We start from the raw sequence: 12,572 nt of genomic DNA, 5'->3' as shown, positions 1-12,572 counted from the left end.
GAAATCTCTGAGAAAATCTGAAAAGATAAATTATTTTCACGCAGTCAACAAGACATGCAGCAAAACTTAACGATCAGGAAGAGATAAGCCGGGTTCAGTGAGACATAAAGGTTCGGATTCCAGTCCCGATGAGCCTGTCTGTGCATAAAGTGTACTTAAACGCAAATTCAAAATAATCGCCGCTAAGAGTGCATGGGTCTATTACATACATTGGTTAAAAGCCGGAAAAGAGAGTTTATTAACAACATATTCATACACTAAACTACATTTGCAAATTATGTAGAAAACGTCCATAAAGCGATACTACGTTTTGTAAATTTCATAATAAACACTCGATGAAAATGTTGACAGTTAAGTAAACTTAGTGAGTAAATATACGGACAATCGTGAGGAATGTAAAAACGAGAGTTACGGAACATTATACAATATTTTATACATGCACGAAATACAATCGTTGTGCTATCTACAGTAATCAAAAGTTATTGCGATTTAGTTAGTACTTCACGCAATTAAACAAAACGGAATTGACATTAATGTTATGAAAGAAACTAGTTGGACAACTTTCCATTTGCTGCTGTTTATTGTTTACATCGTGACGTAAAACAAACGTATTTAATGGGATATTAACTTTCAGCTGTATATATTGTTGAGAGTCTCGTTTCTAATTTTACTTTTCACTAAGTAATTCTGTGTGTCTCAACATTGTGGGTTACTGGAAGCATGAAGCTGGTAAGCTTTAGATTTTTTCTATCCTGTGGTAGTTCTTATTAGGAGAGCTTCTGTTGTTATAATGGCAATGTACTTCCCGCATTGCATGTGTGTATTTTTGTTTTGTACTGTTGCTTTTCTACCACTTTTGGTTTAATCGCGACGACGAGGATGAGTCATGCATTAGTCGAAATTGATGACGGGATGCTCACAAAGAACACACATTCCCAAACTCGATCCCAAGAACCAGGCCCGTTGTAAGGGGCAGGGTAAGGGGACTGAAGCCTCGGGCACCAGACAGAGAGAGCACCATTGAAAGCCTTCATTTTTTAACAAAAAGAAGACAAAGTCTGAATATGCGACAGAAAAAATACACTTGGCAGACGTATATTCTGGTAACACGGTGGTTGAATTTTCTGTTTCCCAAATTAGTACGTTATGAATCTTTAAATGTAACCTAAGGTACCTGAACCCAATATGGCCTATTTGCTGTTTCCAAGTAGTTACATGGTTAGCGAAATAGCTGGACCAACTGATTGTATTCTGCATGATCTAATATCGCATAGTCAAGTTATAACTTACTACATCTTACAAAGGGAAACTGTTTATACCTTTAGTACATATTATGATAGCTTATAATTTGTACTTTACAACAACGTACTTAGTTCAGACTTTAATCTGTTATACTGTTTATAACGAAGGGAAAAAATAACACTATGTAATGTGTACTCAATATGGCCTACATAGGAATGAATATATAGTGAAAGACATGCGCAAATGCGACATTTGTTACTCTTATGTCCACCTACTGTGTGTGGAACTTAGGATGATAAAGGACCTTTCATTTTCCCAGACTGTGATGTGTAATCTATGGTTTTCTGGTAACAAATTGTGACATGTCGCTCAATTGTTTATTAATTAATTTGTAAACAATATTATTTGTTTGTGTCATTATGTAATTAAAATGTAAGTGTATCAATATACTTATCCACCTATAAAGACAACATAGTTGTACTTTCTTTACAATTTCTGTTGCATATTTTCATGTTAAAAAACAAAATGTGTGAAGTAACTTTTTTAAAAAAATCTTTCCTGCACCCATGTTATTATTTGGAATTGGCTCCAATTTTCAGTAAACGTCCAGAAATGTTCCCTCCTTTGAATCTTGCAATTAGTTTTAACTTACTGACTTTGTACACTATCACAAACAATCACAAACCTTAGGTAGGCCATATTGGGTTCAGGTACCTTATATTATTTTTAATGAGTTTTCTTTGTTTCCTCGTTTCAAAATTTGCAAGATGTGAATATCACGATTAGAAGAAAATATCGAAGGACGCACATAAAATGTCGGTGCTTGGTAGTATGGGAGGCAATACATCATAATCCTGCCTAGGGCGACAAAATATCTAGCTACAGGGCTGCCGAGAATTTCGATGGCAAGAACGACAGTTAACCACTTGACCTAAACCACTGAGCCGGTCACGATTAACTGGGTATTATATCCCTTATCCTTGCTCCAATAGATGTAAATATTCATAGTTATCATTGACAACATCCACTATAACAACCAGTACCAGATTTAAATTGTCACTTATACATTAAATACAATCTTCTCCGTAAGATGTCAGTGAGGTAAATATTGTAATTTAATGATTCGAATTAGTTTAGAGGTCAAATGATATACACCATGTTAACAACAGAAATTGTTACTCAATGAAAGATCTAGGAATTGTTTTCCATTGTTCATTCTAATGAACTGTAGTTATCAACAGAAAATATGTAGAGGAGAGAACACGAAAATTCTGTACTCAAATTTCCTATTTATTACAAGTATCGTTACACACAGAATGTTTTAATTGATTTACTGATAATTTCTAATCGATTTTAAAAGTTATACCTGTAGCTTCGAGTTTACTAAATGAGGTTTAATATCAAGTGTGGTTCAATCAATGCTGCAATACAGTACATTTTTGCAGTTTCCATATTTCAAAAGTAATTGCATTATGTACAGTATTATTATACTGTTAATATGAAAATTTGCTAATTTTATGGTAAATTGTTCTGCAGCTCTGTGCTTTTATGTTGGCACTGGCAACCTTGCGTGCTGATCCGGAAGTGAAGCCTGCCACTCCTGATTCCATTATAGCATCCAAATCTGATTCGGACTTGTCTGCAGTGAACGGTGCTTCAAACCTTACTTCCGCGAGTTCTGACTCTAATGATGGCGACAGGCTGAAACGAGATGGCGTGCCGATACCTGTGTCGACAGTCGCAGCGGCATTACACCCAACAGGGATCTCTGTTGCTGGAAAGACTAATAGAGAATCGCTGTTTGGAACGACGATCATATCTCCAGGCATCAGTGGTAACATTCTTCCATCTGCAGCACTAACATTCGCAGAACCTTTAACGCTGGCTGGTAAAATATTACCTCCATTAGTTGAAGACGGATATGCACCTTCAGTATACGCAGCTCCTGGTAACATCCAATTGTCCCTTGCCAGTACCTACATTCCAGATAGCAACTTCTACTCGCCCCAGGTAGGAAGTGCATATGCAGCTAGCTACTTGCCTGGACATTCTCCTTTGATCCTTACCGCCACCCCAATTCCTGCTCCTTTACACAATGGCCCTTACACGCATTCTCTAGTAGGTCCACGATATGCATCTTTGGCACCTACCGCCTTTGTATCACCCCTGATAACCGCCGGTCTTGGTTTTGGACCTTATGTTTCAGGGTCACCCATTGCTGCCAGCAATCTACACTCGCACGCCATAGGTGGAAGGTATGCTGGTAGGTATATAACACCTTTTATCACGCCTCAGTTCATACAACCTCCAATTCAAACAGCTGCTTTCCCTTCAGGCCATGTCTTCACAACTCCACTAAGGTTCGTCAGTTTCAAGGGTTGATGTTACCACGGATGTGAGGATATTGTTGTTACTGTTCATTGTTCTGTTGCCATGTTCATTTCAGTAAATTATATGTGTTTTCAGAGTTGTTTGTTTTATTGTTTGTCCCACATTACCAGGATGATATCGATACCGCAAATATCAACCAATATGATAACTGAAGCTCGATCTTATTGGATGACGCAGTAATTGAACTTTTAGCATCTAATCAAAGACCGTGTTGAAGTAATGTACAGTCATGGACACTTGTGGGTTGTAACGACTCTACTGACAGCCAATGGGTTCATCACAGGCCAGATGTGGCCTCAGGATCTTCATTTCAGATCCGAGAAGAAGAATTTATCTCAAATAGCCATTCCATCAGTTTAACTTAAGCGGATATCAAGCTTTCCAGAGGTAACATGACGATGGTTCCTGGTACTGAAATTGACTTTAGCTCTCCAAAGCTCGGCATCTTGTCCAGAATTTACTTCTTCATTAACTAGGAAACTTCAACTGAGTTAAAGAATTTACTTGTTATTTTCGCATTCAATCTGAATGTATAGTTTACTTAATCAAAATGTAAATTACTGTTGGGAACATCAATAATGTGAAGGTTCTCTGCACCCTCTTATCTGATGAGAGGCTACAGAAAAAAACTGAGTTATTAAGTTCATTTTATGTGCGCACAGGTTAATCCTGATTAAACATACACTTAACATGGGATTTGAACCACCAGTGTGTGTTCTTGCCGAGAATAGAATTCGTAAAAACAAATTAACATATCATTCTGTGAGAAGAATAAAATACAGTCTGTTATAATACAATTTTATTTATCAAAGTTTTGATACAATATGACACGTTAAAATCTCACAAAATTTTGTGATAATGTTCCATTATATTTGTTCTGTACTTTCTCTAAAATCTACTTCACAAAGGTTTACAATTTTTAAATAATAAATAAACGTTATAAAATGTGTGTATACAAATTAACTTGCTGTGTTATTACAAAAAATAACTTCTAAAATTTAAAGTATCTAATTTTAACGAAGCTACAAGCATTTCAATTAATGGAAAGATGGTTATTATGTAATTTCTTTGGTGATTCATTGTTCTACATCTTTTAGTATCTATGTATACACTTAAATGTGCAAAAGTACAAAATAATACAATACAAGGCGTAACTACGTATAAACAATTCGTTAACATGTACAATTAAGTTATACCATACATGACTGGGTAAGGTTTTACAGTATATCACATTATACCCACGTACAAAAACTTGTCTATGATTAGTGTTAATTGTCACTAAGGTAATGTAAAGTTATTGAATTTATCAGGTATGTTAATGTGAATTAACAAATGGGAATTTCTCCGTGCTGGGGGATTGACTAGTAACTTCAGGTGCAAGGGAAGTCGCTTCTTCCACTTTGGTATCTGGCGACTCTTGCACTGAAGAAGGAACATCTTCAAGACTGGGTGAAGGGGTTTCCAAGGAATCACTCTTTTCAATCAGGGTTGGGTCGATAATGACAACTTCAGGAATTTGGACTACCTCAGGGGTTCGGATAACTTCAGGAATTTGGACTACCTCAGGAGTTTGTATAACTTCAGGAATTTGGACCATCTCGGGAATTTGGACAACTTCAGGAACTGGTAGCGTTTCACTTCCTTCGCCATCAGAGGTGTGAGAGGACTCAGTGGTTGTTTCGTCAACAGCGGATGGTGTGGTAGTTGAAGAATTGCTCAGAACTGGTGTGGGTGTGGAAGTGAAAGAACTTCTTGCAGAGGCGGTCGAGAATTTCCCGCGAGTTCCTGCAGACAGGGAATTGGAAGGGCTTCCCGAGTACCTGACATTGCCTCTTCTCCTTGCTGAATATCTTGATGAACCTCTGCCTCTGTGCGAGGGCCTTTGGCTTGTGCTTGTGGGTTCAGGAGCATCTGTGCTGGATTCGTTCTTAGCTGCCTCAATGTTCTCTCCCAACTCGGAAGCTGATGGTGCCTCGTCGGACTTGGAACCAGAGTCGTCTTCAACAGTAGACACTGGAGAGTCTCGCTGATTTGAGTCTTCTGACTCTGAGTTAGACTCCTCCAAACCGGTTCCTGAACCTTCCCTGAGTTTAGAAGCTCGCTGTTGACCCAAAGCAAAGACAGATGGCTGTCCCAAATTTGGAAACTGTCCACCTGGGCCTATCCATACCGTTGTGTCAAGAGGACCTCCGTGAGGGTACTTGGGAAACAATGGAAAGTGTGGCGTTACTTGCGTTGTACTGTCAACACCTTCACTAGTGGCAGCTTGAGGCTCTTCTATGCTTGTTCTCTCAGTGTAAGATTTTGGTGTAGTCTCGCCTAGCTCTGATCCTGAAGTATTGAAGGCTGTACTGGAAGGGTATGCGTCTACAGGTGTGCTTTCAGTAGAAGTGCTGTTTAATGCTACATCATGTAGTTCTGATTCTGACGTATCGACGACTGCCCTTGCAAAGACAGTCGGCGTGAGAACCAAGACAAAACAGCAAAATAATTTGGCCTAGAAAGAAAGGTTCAGAAATCAAAAAGTGAAATTTTTAATAGTTTTGTACAAAATTTGTGCACTGGTTTTGTACCTGTGCGCCCTGATAGCAACGCTGATAATGAACGATGCCTACTTAAATATAACAAAACAGAATCACTAACTAATCAATTATTTAACCAGGGTTCTAACTCGTGATTCCTGGATTTGTAGTAATACCTAGAATCTTACTTGTAGATGGCACTGAATATGACATTTATTCACTTATTATAGAACTATATAAGTTTGGAGAGTATTGAGGCATTATTTCAGTTCAAATTATAAAAAAAATACATCATGATATTCATTTGTTGAAATTTATTTCTGACAGCCTTTAATTTTTGAAATCTTCATAAAAATAAAGACAGATAACTATAATGTTCTCATAGTGAATGCACTTAAATAAAGTAGGACTACTTTAACATCACAGTTCATACTTTGTTTTTAGCATAACAATCATATTATTTTACACAGCTCCTAATCATCCAAGAAAAATGTCTGTGCTGCACTTCTACGAATGCTTCTTTAACAATTTTAACGGTTGTGAAAATATGTACTCTTTTCAGAAATGAAAGTTTTGTTTCATTTTTATGCGAATTCCTAAACGTTTGTTTTAAGTTCGTTTCATACTCTGACAGGCTGAGCCTAAGTTTGAAGTGGGATACGATCAACTGTGAAATGTGCGATTGAAACTGTGACACCTTGATTACGAAGTCTGGCTTGAAGAGGTATAGTACAGTAATTCTTATTACATGTGAATTTTCATTCTTATCGAAGTACTTGGAGACAGCATGTTACGCCTCATAGCCGTACTGGCCATTAAAGCAAGGAGGCATGAGGCAACATTCAACTCAATACTTTCCAAACAAATGACTAGAAAATGGTCATATTTAACTGTCGTTCAGAAATGTTATAAAAATTACAACACATAGCAAATATTAACCAGAAATTCGTAATCAATCACTAAAAAACATTACTATTACACAACAAGAGTGTAGTAGAATTGTTTCGATCAGCATTCTCAGAGGAATTAAAATTTAGTAATTTTAAAGTATAAGGTGTAATTAAAACTTTCTAATTTGGAAGTAGTATACACATCAAAAGAGAGAAATATATCCCACTGATAAACCTGAAAAAAATGCTACATATTAACGTGAAACGGAGATCCAGTGAAATAGATTTTAATAGTTTGTGTTCTCTCCCTTACTAGTGCTTTGCGATAAGATCCACAGTCATTTGCTTGTTATAAATGTGGGCTTCCCCGATGGCGTAGTGGTAATGTCCTCGCCTTCTAAACAAGAGGTCCCGGGTTCAATACCCGTTGTAGGCACATTGCACAGTGGTTCGGATCCCACTTTAAACTGTAGGCCCAGTCCCGATTAGCCTATCTGTGCATAAAGTTGACTTAAAACAACAATTCAAGCAAGCAACAAGCAGGTTATAAATGTTTATAATTAACTGTGATTTGTGTAAAAGTATTATCACTAGCTGTAAGAAAGAACCCTAATACTGAAAGCCTTATAACTTGCCTACTTCGCCTACAGAGGTAGATAGAGGTGTATTATCTTCAGCTGATTACACGAATCTAGCTAGTGAGCCTACAATAGCATAGAACGTGAGCGGGAGCGTTAACGATAGGTGCTGGGGTTGGGATGACGTCATCCACTCGCTTGTTTATTGGTGGTTTCGGAAGTGATGACTCCCTCCCAACCTCCTAATGCATAACAGCAGGAGATGTTACGAGAAAATTACTCTACACACAGACATTCGTCACGGACTTTGATAACAGAATGTAACGGTTCGAATTCACTAAGGCCATTAATTCAAGCGAATACAATCTAGTAATGCTTCGTTCATGGCCGTTCTCGTACGACCTTCATTATAAGATAATTGAAAATTATAATTATTGCGTGCTTATTACCGAGACTCTCCAAAGACCTTGAGAAGGTAATTATGCACTCGGATGTGCATAATTACTTCAATGAAAGGAAAAGCGTCCAGGTTTTCGACCTTATTTTTAAAACGAAGGAAACTTCAAGCATGTTATTAGTGAAAACTTCAAATTGATATGGCCTTATTTTGTACTGTATTGCAATGATTCGACCGACGAAAGTTGTGGATCATAGATGGCAGGATTTGTTACTGATGGTATAAAATTATACGCAAAGGAACAATAACCTGATAATAGCAACAATATATATATATACTATTATATCTATATATTGTACCTGCTTATTAATCAGTTTATGTAAGTTGCTGTCCTTAAATTATTTGCTGAAATTAATAAATTTATGTTAACCCAACTAAGTATTTAGTGCTGAAATATTTGTAAACTATCAATTACTAGATGTACATGTAATTAATTTCATTGATCTAAAGTCTTAGGGCTGTATTCTTAAGGTGCATTTAGTAAGAAAACATGAGTTGTAATTCCAAACAATGGGGGAATTATTTGTTTCTATTTTAGTTATTGTTCCATTATTTGCACAGTCAGTAACAGAATTAAGGGATGTATGTAATTTGCGTATGTGTGATTGTAAGATTGTAGATGCGATATTAATTACTGTTTCTCAGCTCTAAATTAGTCACGGTATGAATATAATTCATTTTAGTTACCTTGCAAACCTCTCTCTCTCTCTCTCTCTCTCTCTCACTCTCTTTTTCTCTCTCTCTCTCTACATGTGTGCGTGTGAGTATTTCTGTACTAAGAAAGATCATCAAATAAACAAATATCGATTACTCATATGTTGCATATGCATATTCAACACCTTAACATTTTTTTTTGTAACAATAACTGCTCAGACAATAAAACTGTAAAATGAATTCCAAGAGAGATTTCAGGTTGAAACAGTCCAAGGTGGAGTTGTTTAAGCCAAAGATAGCCTGAAGCCTAATTGCTGGTCAGTATGAGTCTTGGGTAGGATCAGTGGCGGCGATTAGAGGGCGCTGGGGCAGTTGCCCTCCCCACTTTTCGCTACTTTCCCCCCGCACTATGCTAAACCTTATCTACCTTATCTGTATTTGCCCCTCCAGTTATGCCACCTTGCCCCCCCCCCCCCCGGGTTTTGGAACCCAATCGCTGTGCGTATGTATATCTTTTTGTGTGAGAGAGAGGGGGCGTCGTGCAATGAACTAGTTGAAACAAATATTTCCACATTTATTTCTCACTTTATTGCTTGAATGCGACCTGGTCATTTCGGATTGATTGAATTTTTGTTTTAAAGCCCACTTTATGCACAGAAAGGCTAACTGGGACTGGACCTACAGTTTCAAGTTGGATCCGAACCACTATGTGTGTCCACCGGGTATCAAACTGATTGGTCATTTTGGACTTGAGAATAAATTAATGAGAATAAAATGTAGCAAGTGCTAAACTAAGGCTCTGGTTAACCTTACGCATACCTTCTACTTGCGTTTCGTTTATATTTATTCATGTAATTCGACCATAACCCCAGTGAGTATATCACAGTAATACTTTTGGTTTCACGTGGTCTCGAACATAATGTAAAGCCCCACCAGTTGATCAGTTTAAACCTGAGAAATACGTGAAGACATGGATGCAAAACCACATGTTGCAAATGGCACATATTCAAGTAAGAATGTGTGCAAACACGTTTCAGTGACAAATGTGGGACGTAAAAAAAAAGATACTTTGAAGTGCTCTCGAGAACACAGGTAGAAAAGGGTCCAAGAGAAGACTAATGCTCAATGTAAGTAGTTCTGTCTTACAAACTGACAATTTCAACAACAAAATAAAATACAATAACATGTTTTACTGTAGCCTTTAAGTTTAAATGTATTAATTATAATAAACCATTCATTTTTTATTTTAAAGAAACCTTCTCCCTTGTAATATGCATCTTGTATGCCAGTTATGAGTACATCATCAATATTTACAGTATTATACTATCAATGCCATTTTTGTAGAAGTAAAATTATTTATTCCATAAATTTAATAGGAACAAAATCCAATGTTAATGGAAATATAATCTGCACTTAACGTTTAACGAAACTTAGAGTTAACCATACATTTTGGGACAACAGGTTATTGATTCAGTCAGTTCGTTACCCTGCACTGGTTGCAGGATAAGAAAGGAGATTTGAAACATAAGCAGATTCGTACATAAAAAAAGAACGTGGAGGAACTGTATTTGGTGTCAGCTGCAATGAATTCTGGGCCTTGGACCCCTTCCCCCCTAAGCTCCATTCTTACTTCCATAAGCACTTCAACAAAATGCCGAACACACATATCCAGACAGCTTTGCACATCACATCATCATGAACAAATCGTGTAGCTACAATAATCATGTGTAAGCAATATGTATCAATTTAATGTGATATTTAGTAGGCTTTCAGACCGAAGCGACAAGAGACAAGGGACACGTGCCACTTGGAAACGAACTTTCAGAAATAAGGTGACCTACGTGACGGAGTGGTTAGCACAGTGCGCTACGATACGGCGTTCGAGTCCCGGTTGTGCATAGGTATTCTTTGTGAGTGTCCCTTCAATTTCATTATATCATCACTCATCCTCATCTTCGCGATTAGCTAAAAGTGACAGAAAAGCAATGTAAAATAAACCAAATCATTCACCTTCAGAAATACATACAACCTTTGTACCAAACAAGCTGCATATGCCTATAAATAGCAAAGTAACTAATTTAATTGTTAGGCCTGTTCATGGGCCTTCCCCCCACCCCCTGGAAAATGAAAGTCAACCAAAAATTATATATTTCACTCATATAATTTCATTTTAGTCACAATAATATGTGTTAATTATTGCATTAACATCATAAGTTCAAATTTAAGCAATGTTTTTTTAGGGAACTACACTCTTTTGAGGAAAAATGTGACTTGTTTGCCCCCCCTGGAAAAAAATACCTTCCTTGCCCCTCCCTGGAAAAAATCCTGCGGACGTCCATGGGCCTGTTTCTTGCAAACTAATAACATTAATATGTTACTGCAGTGTAAACATTTAGAGATACCCCTGCTCAAGTGTTCCCACACAAAATTACCACTGATCGTATAAGTTTTGGATGTGGATTGTCTCTATAATAAATAAAATATATAGCAACATTTACAATTTAATGTGTGAGAGCTGTGAAAAACATCTTAATAACCTTTTGGAAGTATACTACAAGCGTACAAGCAACTTTTGAATAATTTTAGAAAAAATAGATTGCCTCACAGATTGCGTGGAGATACAGATATCAACTTGTAATCAAAGGTTCAATATCCAATGGAGGCACATTGCAGAGGGGTTCAAATCCCGCTTTAAACTAGACAAACTCACGTTTGGCCTATCTGAAGAAAGAATGCAATGAAAACAAATGTCAATGTTTGGATAGTGATTGACTAAATAAAATATAAAATATAAAGTATAAAATAAATAAAAGGATATTAGCTCCTTAACGAAGTTACCGTATTGAAAGTATACTGTCAGTAAGATAATAAAAGTGAAGAATGTGAGTGGTGTGGTACAGAACTATGCAAAGTTGAAGTTTAAAAGGCAGTGGAATATCCTGGGTATGTGGTTGGGTTTGATTCTATTTGTCCACTTTCGTTAAAAATAAAATTTAACGCCATCTATCCGAAGTGAAACGTACCGAAATACAGTACAAACATGCGATATGTGGAAACACTTGAATAAATAAAAGTATAACGTATGAAACTAGGAGCTCACCATTCTCCGTAATTCCAAGAAACGATATCCTCTAGAAATACACAAGTAAAAGGCAATACTAAGTTTATATACTACCCCCTGTCCAAGTTCAGGGTTACACAAGTTGTAAGTGTGAAGCCGTTTAAAACGGACGCAACTTTTCTCCTAATTAGAATCCAATGGCGTGTTAATAACTGCAAGCGAAACGCCATTGGTCCTTGAACCTAGGACGTCATCCGGAAGACTACCAGTAGTTGCGTTCAAATGAACAAGAAGGAATTCGATGGATGCGTGTGAGAAATTCCTTTTTCCTGAATATGTTTGCATTTGGGCTTCCTGTTTTTCTTGCCATGTACTCTCTGGTATTGTTGCTATTTCCTACATGTCAACATTTACTCACCGCTGAATCACTCGGTGTGTGGTACTATATGAAGCGTGGCCAAGGAGCGTTCTTGAACACCGTGTTCGTCGACCAATTAGTTCCTTACAAGCACTGGCGTACCCGGAGGGGTGGGCTGAAGGGGCTACAGCTCCCCCGAAACTTTTAGAAAATAAAAAAAACTTAACATTACCCCCGATAACCATTCTTGTGTTTGAATAACTTTTAAAACGAAGGTTTAAAGTGATAATTGAAACTCATATCTCATGATAATAAAACGACAACAACGGGGTATCATCAAAATTGATTTACGCCGCTGTATTCTATGATCCAAGCAAATATTAAATCACACTCTGTTCAGTAAAGGTTAGATTCATGAC

The 12,572-nt window shown here is 37.2% G+C and overlaps 1 protein-coding gene across 1 annotated transcript; it reads right to left on the bottom strand.

The window, feature by feature from the left end:
- Positions 1-4,828: 4,828 nt before the first annotated feature.
- On the bottom strand, positions 4,829-11,938 carry LOC145980707 (uncharacterized). The gene is made up of 2 exons (XM_083113769.1): positions 11,835-11,938; positions 4,829-6,130 (listed from the first exon to the last, which is right to left on the bottom strand). Exons 1-2 carry the CDS (start codon positions 11,835-11,837, stop codon positions 4,949-4,951), a joined length of 1,185 nt encoding a protein of 394 aa, XP_082969895.1. The 5' UTR covers positions 11,838-11,938; the 3' UTR covers positions 4,829-4,948.
- Positions 11,939-12,572: the final 634 nt, after the last annotated feature.

The sequence above is a fragment of the Lepisma saccharinum genome, chromosome 28 (genome assembly GCF_977018435.1).
Source record: "Lepisma saccharinum chromosome 28, izLepSacc3.1, whole genome shotgun sequence".
NCBI classification, from domain to species: Eukaryota; Metazoa; Arthropoda; class Insecta; order Zygentoma; family Lepismatidae; genus Lepisma; species Lepisma saccharinum.
This window is presented reverse-complemented; position numbering and strand designations above follow the sequence as displayed.